The sequence below is a fragment of the Carassius carassius genome, chromosome 40 (genome assembly GCF_963082965.1).
Source record: "Carassius carassius chromosome 40, fCarCar2.1, whole genome shotgun sequence".
NCBI classification, from domain to species: Eukaryota; Metazoa; Chordata; class Actinopteri; order Cypriniformes; family Cyprinidae; genus Carassius; species Carassius carassius.
Window position 1 is genome coordinate 16843815 of NC_081794.1, and position 14376 is coordinate 16858190.

Here is a 14376-nt window from a genome sequence, read left to right on the forward strand (position 1 = left end):
CATGAAGTAATTCTTTCATCAACTATAGTACATACCCAGAGTATACCTTCTAATATTTTGTACAGGACTTTATTTGGTGATCACCAAGGTTCATGAATCTAAGATAATGACATAATATAAGCTAAAATAAGCACACTCATTATGCTATATGAAATCATACTGAAACTGAAAAGATTTATAGGTTTATGTTTCTTGTACAATAGTCACATGTGAATGTAATACATTTATGTGAATATTTGTGTGAATATTTATTTACTAAATGATATTATTTGTACTACATTTAATATACTTATACACGACTTGTCTTCACCCAATCCCTTAAGAGTGTCTGAGAACGATGAATATTAAGTTAAACAGAAGATTTTGTCCTCACTGGTACAGTAGTTGGTTTTTCATCTAGGAAGTGAGCAGATGGGACGGTTCTGTGTGGCTGTTTCTGCTGCAATAAAAGCTTTTCACTAGTGTGGATTTTTATGTCGTAAGGGGCCTATTAATTTATATACCCTTCTCTTTTTCTTCCTGTCTGTTTGTTTCTCTCTCTCTGTACACTACTCTGTCATCGGTCTCTTCAGGTCCCAGCACTACCTGTCAAGAGGATTCCTGCTCCAATCAGGGCGTGTGTCTGCAGCAGTGGGAGGGGTTCAGTTGCGACTGCAGCATGACATCATTTGGAGGGCCGCTCTGCAATGACCGTGAGTCTATCATCTCTCCTTCTTTACAGCTACTGTAGGAAAACCCAGCACACTGATCCAGAACCACCTAAATTGGTTTGTCAATGGATGAGAGCACTTGGGCCGCTATTATTGATGGTATTCTAAAAATCATATTTTTAGAAAATGGTATTGAATATATAAACTGTGAAAAATAAACAGACCGATTCATATTCAAAACCCACATAGGCCTACTATACTTCACAATACAAGGACTGAAGTCAGAAAATATGAGATTCCACTGATGCATCAGATGTGACATGTCACACTGAATTAAATTGGAATCTCAGTGACCCTTAGAAAGTAGCTATTTTCAGAACAGAATACTAGCATGCTGTGTACTGCATACTGCACAGAATACACCACATGCTCTCACTGTTTTTAAAAATAGCATGTGAAATTGTGCAGCTCCATGTGTACGCATTGTGAAAAACAAATATTTCAAAATAGTATGCTTCAATGTTGTCACATGACCTAAGAGAAGTCTAGTTATCCTTTTAAAAGTAATTGTGCATTTTCACACATAATGGCCTGGTTTCATAGACAGGGCTTAGCCTAAACCAGGATTAGGCCATAGTTCAATTAGGACATTTAAGTAATTTTTATAAACATGCCTTAGAAAAAAACATTACTGGTGTGCATCTTGAGACAAAACAAAGGCACTGATATATTTTAAGATCAATCAGTACAAGTTTCTTTCATTTGAAACAATTCAGACTTGCATTTTAGTCTAGGACTAGGCTTAAGCCTTGTCTGTGAAACCGGGGGAATGTCAATTTGTGATCATTGTGGCCAATATACATGCTAGGTCATCCTGTTTTTAATGCATATGGGAAAAATCATATCAACCATATTATTTATAGTATTACAGTCTATACTGGGTTATGTTAGTATCCCAATGTGAACATAGTCGTGTTGTTCTTACTGCACACTTCTAAAACTGTGCAGTCTTCTGCTACACCACTAGAGGGAGGTGGTGGACGCTGCAAAGCTGGAGATCTGCACCATGCTGTATATCACAATATGCTGCAATGAGTAAAAAAAAAAATATTTAGTGGACTGTTTCTCATAGATATAAATTATATGTACAGGGACACATTTCTGAATGGGTTTGTAATATTGAGCTGTACCCCAAGAAGAGCACTGACTGAATTTGGTGTAAAAAACCCTAGTGCTTGTAGCCTTTGAAAGTGCTGAGTGCCAGGAATCTGAAGCAGAGTGAAAGTCCTTGAGATCTATTACAGGCTCAAGCCATGCACAGCTAATCCATTCTGCGGGTTTGCCAAACTGATAAGAGCCCGCCTTTGTTCAGAAGGAAGAAACCACATAGACGGCTTGCATTACATCATCCGCATCCCCACACCTCGCTGGAATCTATTCAGTATGTTTTTAGAGATGAGAATGGCAGAGGACGATAGGATCGCTTTTGCTACCTAATTAGAATTATAAAGAAAAACACATTTCTTTTACCTTACCCCCTCACATATCTACAGCGATTCAGATCGATAAATGAATACATTGGTGGATCTTGCTTTCATTATTGTGAAGCCCAATGGTTAATGATTACAGACTGAATCCATCTTTTACTGGCCAATTATTTGAGCAAGGAGCAGACAGAATGATATGTGCGCACAATATTAATGTTCTTGCATGATCGTGTGCTCATGCGCACACACACAAAGGCTCATTTAGATGTGTAGAAGCCCAGTGATCATCAGGCCATGAAGGCAGTGCAAAGAGAAAGAGGCTTTGTTTGAGCATAGTGGCAGAGAGTAAAGCCTGGGTTTTAGACTCAGCTGTGGACATGTATGACCACATTATTCCTCAAGACCTGCACTACACATACTACAGACCTATACTCAGCATCAATTCTCCATCTCTGAAACAAGCTCTCACTAAAACATACACGTGTGTGTGCACTGATCAACACACCGATCCCTGCAGGGTGCGTGCAGGGTCAAGAATTAACAGTTACCACGTGCTAAATGTGAGTAAAAATGACAGAGAACTTTATTTGTAAATGGAGCATTATATATGGTTTGATTACATTTGTAGGAACATACGCAGCAAGGTTATTATATTAATCCACCAATATAAAAATTTGAGGAACAAAATAATGAGCTTCATGTTTTTGTTAGATAGTGACCAAATTAATAAAAGTTATTATTATTTATATTTTTTTATTTAATAAAATTAATGGTTTAACAATATTAACAATATTTATTTAACTAAAATAATATTTTTTTCATGATGACATGCATAAATATGATGTTTTATTATTCATATTCATATTTGAATGTAAAATGCAGAAAAAATGTGGTTTCATTGCCTTTAGGAAGTATTAGGCTGATCAATTTCTGATCAAGAAAAAAAAATGAATAATACATTTTTCATGATGAGAAATGCATGAATATTGTTAAGCTTCATTATTCATATTCATATTTTAGTAACAATACAGAAAAACATATGGTTTCATGGACTGTAGGAACCTGTAGGATGGTAAATGTTCTCACTTTATATTTTTGTGCAAGGAAAAGAGGAATGAAATTTTCATAATGACAAATATATTGTATATATTCATTTTAAATGTTTGATTAATAATATATCTTTTTTTACACTTTTATGGACTGTAGGAAATATTAAGTTGGTAAATTTTCCCAATTTCTTTTTCAATTCAAGAAGAAAAAAAATCTTATTTTCATAATGACAAATATGTTTACATAGTTATATTAAATGTTTAATTATAATAAAGAAAGTAAATGTTCAGTTTCATGGTCTGTAGGAAATATTAGGCTGGTAGATTTTCTCAATTTTCTCAAGAAAAAAACAAAATATCACATTTTCATGCTGGCACATGATTGAATGTTATGCTTCATTATTCATATTCATATTTTTATAAAAATACTGGAAAATATGGATTGATGGCCTCTAGAAGGCTGGTCCATTTTCTCAATTTCTTTTTCTTTTTTTTTAATGCAAGGTAAATATATGTTTACGTATTATTTTTAAATGTTTAATTAAAAATACAGAAAATATTGTGGTTTCATGGACTGTAGGAAATATTAGAATTTCTCAATTTGTATTTCTATGCAAGAATAAAACTAAATCTAAATTTCATAATCATCATAATATTAATTCACATATTAACATAAAGTGTTAAGTTAACAATAAAGAAAAAATTGTTCAGTTTCATTGTAGGAAAAATTATGCTGGTATAATTGAACAATTTCTTCATCATTGTCCTTTTTGGTAAAAGATAATTCTGAACACTTGGTCATCAAGCATGGACTCAAGGAACAGCAACGGAGAAAACTAGCCAGGAGAAATGGAAGAGCCAGGGTTTTCTCCAATGAATGCAAAGCCGATTTGCTTGGTATAAATACTGTTAAAGAGGCAGAGCATAGATAAGAGACGAAAGAATTACGAGATTAAAAAATGGCCACAGCTATAGAGAAAAACATGAACAGATAACCTGATTCTCACGTGAGAAATGTTATATTAAACCCAATGAATTGCACAATTTATCGACGGCAACGCATCCGTCTGCTCTCTAACCGAACAATACATATTTAAAGATGTGCTTCATTTTTAATTAGCTTGTTGCTTATCGGCGATCTTGTTTCTTAATAAACAACATCCCACCGGTTACTGGAGCTTCATGGGTGGGGAGAGTTGATACATGCTTCCTGTACTCAGTGGTTAGATAGGGAGAGGGTTCATTATTTATTTGTTCTCTTTTCACTGCATGAATCATTCCTCCTTCCTTGATAAAAAAGAAGGGCAGAACATAGTAAAAATTTAACACAAAAGCTGGAGCGAAACGAGTGGAGGGAAGGAAAAACAGATCTCTCCCCTACTGTTTAAAATACTTGAAACCTTTTTTCCTCCACACAATGAAAGCACCAGTATTAAAACATGCTCTACTTCCTTTGAATCTGCTTTTGAGGTCAGCTGAAAAAAGAAATGGATTGACTCAAACATGTGACTGCCAGAGAATGGCGAGGGTCCGCTGCTCAAAGCGACACCCAGCGTTCACCATTAGGTGGCAGCCTCGTAAACAGAAAGCACATGCTCATTTCGCAGGCTGTGTTCTCGCATTCTTTTAATAGCACAGGAAACAATTAGCTTGCTATGAATGCAGCAGACTGGTTCCCAAATTGTTTCATAAACCTCTGAAGTTGTGAAATCATGTTTCATTACGTACAACACTGGGTATTGCTAAAGTCACAGTGATAAAATTGTCTTTCAAATAGAGCAATATCAGCTTCTGCTGCAGTCTGTCTTGGAGCCCCTGGCGAGGCGGCTCTGATCACCCGGCTTTGTCAACTTTAATTATACAGTGCTAACGATGCTCAAAGCTGAGAGGAGGGAGAAGCAACAATCTTCTTGTGTGAGAGAAGATGACACCAGTGTCACTTTTAGTGCATCTTTCACACTCCAACTGAAGTCTGTGTGGAGAAGCACACCTGCATACTTCCTCCTTGAACCAACAAGGAAACGCACCCAACAACATGGAGTGCATATTAGGGAGAGGGTGAATCTTACATCATATTAATTTAATATGTTCCTTTTTGCTTCATTTTTTGTGACAAAACAAATCAAAGACACACTAGATTTGGGGTTTTGACTAATTACACTTTTAAACTGCACACTTGCACACCCTATTCTGCTTTCTAGTAGACTAGATTGGGTTTTTGGTTCTCTAACTGGGGGGGTTATGGCCAGTCTTGGACAGCAGGCTAAAAAATACAATGCTAAATTATAATTATGCAAAGTCAAGAAGTCATTCTAAACCTTGACTTACTTTCTTCTGTGGAATGAAGTTTGAGTCTTCACAGACTTTCATCATATAAACAAAATTGAATTGGTTGAACATTTTTAAATATATTCTTTCATATCCCACAGAAGAAATAAAGTCATACAAAATTGGAAGGTGAGTAAATGATGACCAAATTTATGTTTTTGTGAACTGTCCCTTTAAGAAAACGTTGCATGTGTCTTTTTGTTGTTGATGTCGAAACCTTGTAAACCATCTAAACAGTATTTTGATATTTTTATTTGTAACAGTATTTTATCTTATCATATTTGTCACTTGGTACAAATTAGGCAGATGGCAACATGTTCGGGTTACATGACTTGCCCTCATTTTCATAAACTGTAAAATTAATCAGTTCCATAACAAAATCTGCAAACAAAATGTCAAAAACATTGCAGATTTATTCAGATAAAAACCAATTACAATTGCATTTTAAGCCTAGCTTGAAGCCTTGAAGCTATTGTTGAATCTCGCAAGTAAGAAAGACAGCTATTGAATCAAGTCAGGCGCTGTCCGTGGTGCTGAAGTGCACCCAATGACTGTCCTTCCAGTAAGAGAACTCATTCAGCTACACAATAGCTGAAGAGGGAGGAGTATATCAAGGTTTGACTAGTTTGTGAAGGGAGAGAGAGCCCACACTCTCTGAATTCCAGCTGGACTGTTCTTGAGGCACCCCTCTGTCAAGGAGAAACGAAGACAGGAAGAGAGAAAGAACGATTAGGAGGACGAGACATGAGACCCCGCTTTCCACAGCTGCACGCACCTCCCTGATGATCGAGGGGGAGGGAAAAAGAGGGGGAGGAAAACTCAGCCAAGCTTCACCGTTGTCTGTTTCCCCTTCTCTTTATTCAGAGGGTCTTTTCCTCCAAGCATGCTGCTTAGAAATGCTTCCGCTACAGAGACGCTGTAAGGAGTGAGAGAAGAGGAAGGACTTTCTTAACGCTGACATTTTTAGAAACTCTGAGCACCTTTTTCACATGAAGAGCACTTGACTACTCTTGACCTTTCTTGGTTCTCTCTTCCTGTCCTCCCTTGGTGTGTCTGCTAATGTTTCCTCTGAGAGTCAGTGCGGTCTCAGCCAGCCAGGCAGCAGCAGAAGCAGCAGCAGCAGCTCTTGTGTGGTGTGTGTGTGAGAGAGAGTGTGTTTGTCGTTTGGGGAGGGGGAGAGGCACTCTGTATTGAGTTAAATGCTGCAGCAGCGATCTCGTCTTGTGTGTGCCATCGTTTCTGGTAGTCTCCCTGCTCCTCTCCTATTCTCTCAACGAGGGATGCAGTCTTGTCTTCATGGGATTCAGCTGGGATTTAGGCGGTAGGAAAAGTCCAGGACTGCTGGGAGGTATATAACAAAGGCTGCTCACTTTTTTCTCCCTCTTCTCCAATACACCAATACGCCTACCTTACTGGAGTACTGGATCAGATTCCGTGGTTTCATTGTGGAGGATTTTGTGTTTTTTTAAATGCCATGAAGAGAGGAATTTAATCCAGGATCATTATCCTTCTGAAGTTTACCTCATCCTTGCTCTTTTCTTTGCGGGAGAACTCTTTTCTTTTTCTTTTCTTTGTGGAAGTTCCCTCTCCATGCGGATTCAGCACGTGCTGTTGTTCTGCCTCTCCATCAGTGATTGGGCTGTTGCATGGTCAGGATCTGAGGCTTGAGCAGGACATGGGTTGCTGGGTGGTTTAAGGACGCCCCTCTTTAAAGTCCTTGCACTCCAGTAGCATGCTGCGTCTGTGGCCCTGCGGGGCTCCTCCTGGTCTTGCTTCCATCCTGCTCCGCGTCAGTCTGCGCCTAGCTCTCTGGATGCCACCGCTGACTTTGGGGTCAGCCCTGGCTCTGGCAGAAGGGCCTGGGGAGCTGTACGTCCCTCAACATATGCCTCATCACCTCGTGCCTGCCGCCAGATCCCATGCCCCCCTACGGGCAGGACATGGTGCGTAGCTCATTCGACTGCCACATTCACCCTCTCACCTCTTTGCCATTCTGTAACCTTTAGTTCCTAGAGCATCTGTTTTCTGTGTGCCGAGATTTTAGCATAAGAAACAATATCATGCTCTTGTAATCTCATGGTAATTGGCCGAGGTCTATTAGTGTACTTTCGCAATTATGTGGTCAGGATGCAAATGCGATCTTTAAGAGGTGTTTGTGAACATTATGCAGATGCATTATGCAGAGTACAAATGTTGAGAGCATAATGTTGGCTGCACCACGATCACTTAGCGACTAGCAATACAGCCTCCCGTTATGCTAACTATGCTTGAATGCATGCGTCTTTGTGTTATTTCTAGGGGCCATCGAGGGGGCTGTGTTTATATAAGCACCGGGGCAAACGTCCTTAACCTCTCCGGTTCGAAAGGCCACATCCTTGCACGCTGACTCGAGCTGACCTTTGACATGATGAAATTATATTCAAATTGCATTATAGTCACCGTTCCGTGTTGTGTGTGTGCGTGCATTGATTTAATGCAGCAAACCAGCCAAATTGAATGTATTAGGTCTAGAAGGGATAGTGGACAGACTTTTTGCGACTGTTGGAGCCCTGGGCCACCCCCCCCCAAACACCTCCGTTGAGACTCTGTAACTTCCATATTGCCATTAAATCCCACTGGCCACCACTCCTGCGACTGGTAAACAGTATAAATTGAACACCTTCTGCTTTATTGTACCCGATTTTTTTCACCAGTTTGTGTTGTAATGTCTCATTGCGGCTGGCTGTTTAAAACTATCAGGGCGATTTCCACGCTGTGTGTGCAGAGGGGCTTGAGCTGTCAGTATGTGATCCACTGCACTTATATAACGAGACCTGGCTGCCTCTCAGCATTATCCTCACAGATTATGCTTTGATAAAAAATAAAAAAAACACTATTGAATAGAGGCAGGAGGAAGAAAGCGGAAGCTTGTGAAGTGAGACGAGTCATTTATCCTCCTTTCTGAAAGGCTCTTAGTTTGTCTTCTCTACCTCCTTGCCTTTCTCCCTATCACTCTTCCTTCTGTCTTTTTCATGTAATTCTTTTCCATTTGTGTGTGTGACACAGCTGGCATCTCTAATGGCAGGGTGTGCTGAGATCACAGAGCCCCGTTGCACGCATGTGTCCCCCCAGGCGGCGAGGCAGCACATCAGAGTCCATTGCTTCCACCCCCCTCCCAGCCAATCTCATCGAAACCTCTCAAACCTCCGGACCTCTTTTGCCTGAGAATATTAGCTTATATTGTTCACAGCTGAGTATAATTTACGAGCTCTGATAATAATAAACTAAAACCAAAGTCGCTTCCAGCTATGTGTCTGCTTCGCTATTTACAGCACCAGCAGATACCTTCTCAGCCGAACTGCAAATCTGTCCAGCCCTACCTGCTTCCAGCACTGTTTTAGTATGCCGCGACGAGGAGTTTGAGAACAGCACGAGTTCTGTTGTTGCAGCAAAATTACCATTTAAAAACCATTAACAGTAGGTTATGGGGAGTGCAGAAAAGTGTGTGTGCACACCCTTGTCTGTGTGTACCAGTAAATGTGCCCTCTCTCCCACTGAAATGATTGAATGAAAACAAAACAAAAATGAAAGCAGAAAGCGAGGCAAATCATCAGAAGTTACCCTGGGCTCCAGCACAGTGTTTTTCAAGTCAAACCCATTCCTTTTTTTTTCCCTTTTCCCTCTCATTTTGCTGCAGTCTTGATCTTTTATCGCCCCTTTCTTCCACATTTTCACTGACACATATAACAGAGGCTACATTTAGATGAAGTTATACAGTAGAAGAACGCTGAGTTCTCTCACACCTACAGAAAAATGGATCCTATGCAACTTGCGGTGTAAAATCGAACGGTGTATGTTTAACATCACTCCCCCTCGTGCTTTAAAAAGACATGTTTGTGTGTGCTTGCATATGTTTCCAAAGGCTATTAAGGACTATGTGAGCTGCTTAAGTGTGCTGCCTCTCTCCTCCATCACTGCAAATCTGAGTAGAGTTGGAGTAAGTGAGCTCATGAGGTTGAGTAATCTATCTCTCCGGCTCTTTTATGTCAGAGCTATAGTTTGACAGGCCCGAATTGCTGTAATGAGAGGGAAGCATGGATTTGCTGGTGAATGGTGATGTGCCCAGTTAAATATGATACTCCAAGAAGCTGAGAATTGTAGGGTAGGCTGTCCTGACTAAGAGGGAGATAGAGGGAATTAAAAGAGGCAAAGGGATGAGCAGAGTGGTCAAGACTACATGCACTTGACTTAACAGTAAAGTTCCACTGGGAACAATACAGCATCTCCACCAGCAAACACAGCAAGATAGTGAGAGACTGTACAGGGCTGCAAGCTGCAAGCTGCACTCTATAGTGGGTGCATTGTGAATGTGTGTGTGAGTTTATATGAGAAAGACATATCATCCCCTTGATAGTATGGAGGTGATTGATTCTTTAAATGCTATACACTCTCCCAAGAGAATCTGCTGAAAGTGAGAGAGAGATAGAAGGAACAATAGCTGTGGTGTGTAATCTAAACCCAGTCAAGCCAAACCTCTAGAGAGATTTCTCATTATGTCACTGTAGCTTGCACATGGGGCTCAGGGAGGCTTAGACTGGACGCACTGACGCGCACACACTCACACGCACACACCTGCAGAGATTATTACACATGCTTCTGTCTAATAAAACAGTTATTTGTGAAGTCATCGCTCAAAGTCGACACAGCACTTTCTTTTATTCCTCTTTTTTTTTTTTTTATTTACCTTCCCTTCCTTCTGGCATTCATTCCTTCTTTCTTTCTTTACTTCCTCCTAATTTGCTTTCTCACCTTCTTTCCTCCTGCTTGTCCTCCTTTCCTCCTTCCTTCTCTCCATCTTTACTTTCTTCCTAATGTTTCCTCCTTTCATTCCTCCCACTTTTTTTCTCTCTTCATTACCCTTTTCCACTTTTTTCTTCCTCTTCCTTTATTCCTTCACTTGTTCCCTTTGTTTTTCTTTCTTTCTTTCTTTCTTTCTTTTTTTTCTCTACCTCCTTTCCTTTCATCTCTTTAATCTTTTTTTTTAACCTTTTTTCCTCCTCCTCTGCTTCATTCATTCCATTCATTTCTTCATCTGTAAATCTTTTTTTATTTTTCTGTATTCTTTCTTTCTTTCTTTCTTTCTTTCTTTCTTTCTTTCTATAATCCCCAAATCCTTTTTTCTTTCCACTTAAATTCTTTCCTGTCATTGTCTTTACTTCCTTCCTTTTTAACTTTCTTTCTTTTTACCTTTTTCTTTTATTTTTCGTTCTCCATCTTCATTTCTTTTCTATTTCCATTCCTAAATACTTCTTCCTTACTGTTATTTCTCTCTTGTTTGTCATCCCATCTTTAATTTTTTCACTGTTTTCTCTGCCTTTATTGTAGTAAATACAAAATGCAAATCATATACAAAGATCAACACACATATATATATTCACTCACAGAATAATTTACATGCTCACACACCCCGAGCCTAAGCTGCAACATCTTCTAAACCCCCTGGAGGAGTTTAGGAGCCGAAAGCTCGTTATAAAAACACAAAGCAAATCAAAACAACATCCACTAAAGTGCCACAGAAGACAGGCTTTCAGCCAGCACAGCACTGACCGCTCATTCCCAGCTCTCCCCTAATTGGCCCTAGAAAGGTCAGCAGGAGAAATAGCAGAGCTCTACCACGACCACAAACCCCAATGCTCCCTGCCTCTTTTACTCTTCAGTGGTCTCTTTTCACGTATGAACCACTGGTTTTTCTCCAGACATGGCTCATTGTATTGACTGGGTCTGTGAAGCAGCACAGAGTCTGCTGCAGCTAGTATCCTCAACATGTAAATTGTACTGCTGTAATGTGCTATATAACTCACAGCTATCCAGATTTGTAGAAAATTCAGTTTGTGCCAGGCTATTGTGCTTGAATTACATTGCACTAAACATGAAATAAATCAGATGACTTTACATTTCACAATGGGTTTTATTGTTTTATTAGTTTTGATTCATTCAGCCCCCTCAGGTCTGACAATAAAAACTGAAGAGAGTATTAAAGAAAGGAAAGGAAAATGTTTTGACAGTGCCAATGATGCATGTAAAAATCAAACCCATGAGGCGTGCAGGAACTGAACAGTATTAGAGCTGTCCGTGTAGACTCTCGACTGCGTCCCGAGGCTGCCACCCACCCACCATAGAGCCTAAACTCTCCCAACCGGAGACTGAGTCTCTGTCAGTCAGCCGGAGGATTCCTTCACGGGCAGACAATAAAACCATGCATTGCGCAAGACCCGTCATAAACATGACGTCTCGTTTTGAAACCTGCACCTTAAGTCGATTCCTGGAGGGAGGAAGAGAGAAATCACAGTCAAATTTACAAACGTTTCTCTCTGGCTGCTTCTACTGAAGATTACAACCAGTTTACTAGCATCAAATACACACATATGCAAAGATACACACATTCATCTACACATCTGCATGCTCTTAGGTTGGCCAGTGTTCCGCTCGAGCTGTTGCCTGTAATTACCCAGTTGGTGTGGAGCGCTGTGGTGTCAGTCTGGTAATTGGAGCTGCAGTAATTCACTTTTTAATTGCCTGTTTATTATTGCAGAAGCCTCAGTTTTGTAGTTGCAGCACAGCTCGCACTGAATGTTTAATAAACAAATACAATGTCACAGACTCATATTTCACGTAAACATTATAATTGCTTCACATAAAAAACCATCAACACACTCACTTTCGCCCACACACACAAACACACATACATACCTATTCTTCTCAGCATAATGGAACAAAAAACAATTTTCTGTCTATAACCTGCCAGGTGGATAAGCTAGCAAAACACACAGAAAACAATGCACCACATACCTGTAAAACATCCAGCGGGGTCTAGAACCTTTTTATTTTAACCTAGAAAGAAAAAATTGAATGAATGAATTTAGTTCATTGTTCAATTAATCTCACTCCGTTTTAATGCTGAAAAAAATATATATTTTTAACATATGAAAAACATAAACTTTTTCTTTATTATCCATTTGGTTTGAAACATACTTGAGTCACTTGCAATGCTCTTGAGACTTGTGAAGGTTATAGTGCATCACGTCATTTCATTTTTGGTGGTTTGAAGTGTTACTTTTAGATTTTTGTATACTTCTCTATGTGGGGTCTTCACTTTGCCTTCTGTTTATTTTGACAGCATTTTCATACCAGTGGGGTGCATGTGTGTTTGCTTGTGTATGTGTGTACTTACGTGTACACACTTGACGTGCAGAACTGTATTGTAGTGTATGTGTGTGCATGCGCATGTGTGTATGTGTGTGTTTGCCCACCGGGTGAATGACTCCAACCCTGCAGAGTTTGACTGATGTTCCTCATTCTAGCATGCAAGTAGGAGGTGGGCAACCCAACACAATGCACCATAATTTTAGACCAAACTGCCAGGGCCTTCACAATGCTGTTCTAAGGAAAGAGGCATCTAGGGACATGAAGCAGAATAGAGTGGGAGCTCAATTCATTCCCCATTCCAAGACACGAACACAATGTTTTGTGTTTCTGAAACGTTTATTGATGGAAAGTCAGCTCAGCGCAGCTTATAAATATTGTGTTTTCAGCAGTATGATTTACTGCGTATAAACCCCGAAGACAATGACTGTATTGGATGTCATTGATTTTACATTTAAACATGGATCCAAGAGATCAGATTATAAAATCTGAATTGTTTCATCCTCATAACTTTTTTATGCATTAAATTATAGGTTGAAGAGTGGACAAGGGGATGTCTCATTATGTTTCTGTGTCAGAGAACATATGCTAACTGATAGGCTACATCAGTGCAAATAAAGAGTCTTAAGGCCCGGTCACACTAAGAACAATAATTACAAAGCAGACTGTCCTGAAGTCATTTGTGCAAGCATCTTATTAAAACCTATATTTACGTTTTAAAGTTATATCCCCTCTAGTGGGTGTAAAAATAATGACGGTGTCGTGTTGAGTCTGTCATCATGAAATGACGTATGACTGTCATTACCAATCAAAATGCTTGTTTATTTAAATGCAATGTTTGGACTTTTTACATGGTCCAACCTGATCTCACGTCAATTTGTACATATTTAACTAGGTGGCTAGTTCATACAAATGCGTATGAATGGTCACACCTAACCCCACTCCTAAACCTACCCTCACAGAAGTCATGCAAAATTGTAATTTACATGTGCGTTCTCTGGGATCAAACCCATGATCGCATGATTGCATTTTGTTGTATAACATGATGCTTTACCATCTGAGCTATTCCTATTTCTTTATCATTCCACTCCTTGGTGTTAAAAGGGTCTTCAAAGGCATAGTTCATCCAAAAATGAAAATTCTGTCATAAATGATGAAGCATTTATGGGAACGTTCACAGCCTAATGCAAATAAAGCATCTTAAAGGTATAATTCACAGAAAAATTTAAATTCTACCATTTGTTAATAACCCTTATGTTTTTTCAAAAATGTATGCCAACAGCAGGAGGGCTAATAAATGATGACAGGATGTTCATTTTCGGGTGAACTATTCCTTTAAGCAGAAGTAGTCTTTTAGCTTGTGTATAAAAGTGGAGATGGATCCATATGGAGCCTCTGAGACCCTGGCAGAAGAAGAAGCTGGTGTGTAATTTAATTTCACCAGCACAAAAAGTAGATTAAGGCTATGATGGGATTCCAGAGGGCCAGGTAATATCTATCTCATTAGAACAGCTCTCCCAAGCATTCACACGCAGCTCTTCTATTGGGCAGCAGTCGGCCCTCTCTCCTTTGCTTGTTCATGCTGATTGACCTTAGAAGGGCACTCGAGTGGAAAGACCCACACAGTTGTTAGGTAGCGAGGGTCTTCTTTAAAATCCAGACCCAGCTGCCCACCCAGCC

General features: G+C 39.6%; 1 protein-coding gene across 21 annotated transcripts in view; it reads left to right on the forward strand.

Moving 5' to 3' along the window:
• LOC132122239 (neurexin-1a) overlaps positions 1-14376 on the forward strand; it is a 175692-nt gene that overhangs the window by 114850 nt on the left and 46466 nt on the right. For 19 of the 21 annotated variants that reach the window (XM_059532247.1, XM_059532250.1, XM_059532261.1 and 16 more), the window contains one exon: positions 573-692. In XM_059532247.1, the coding sequence (XP_059388230.1) occupies positions 573-692 (120 nt within the window). Of the gene's footprint in view, positions 1-572; positions 693-6651; positions 7458-14376 lie in introns of those variants that run through there. The other 2 variants (XM_059532269.1, XM_059532268.1) reach the window with 2 other exon arrangements.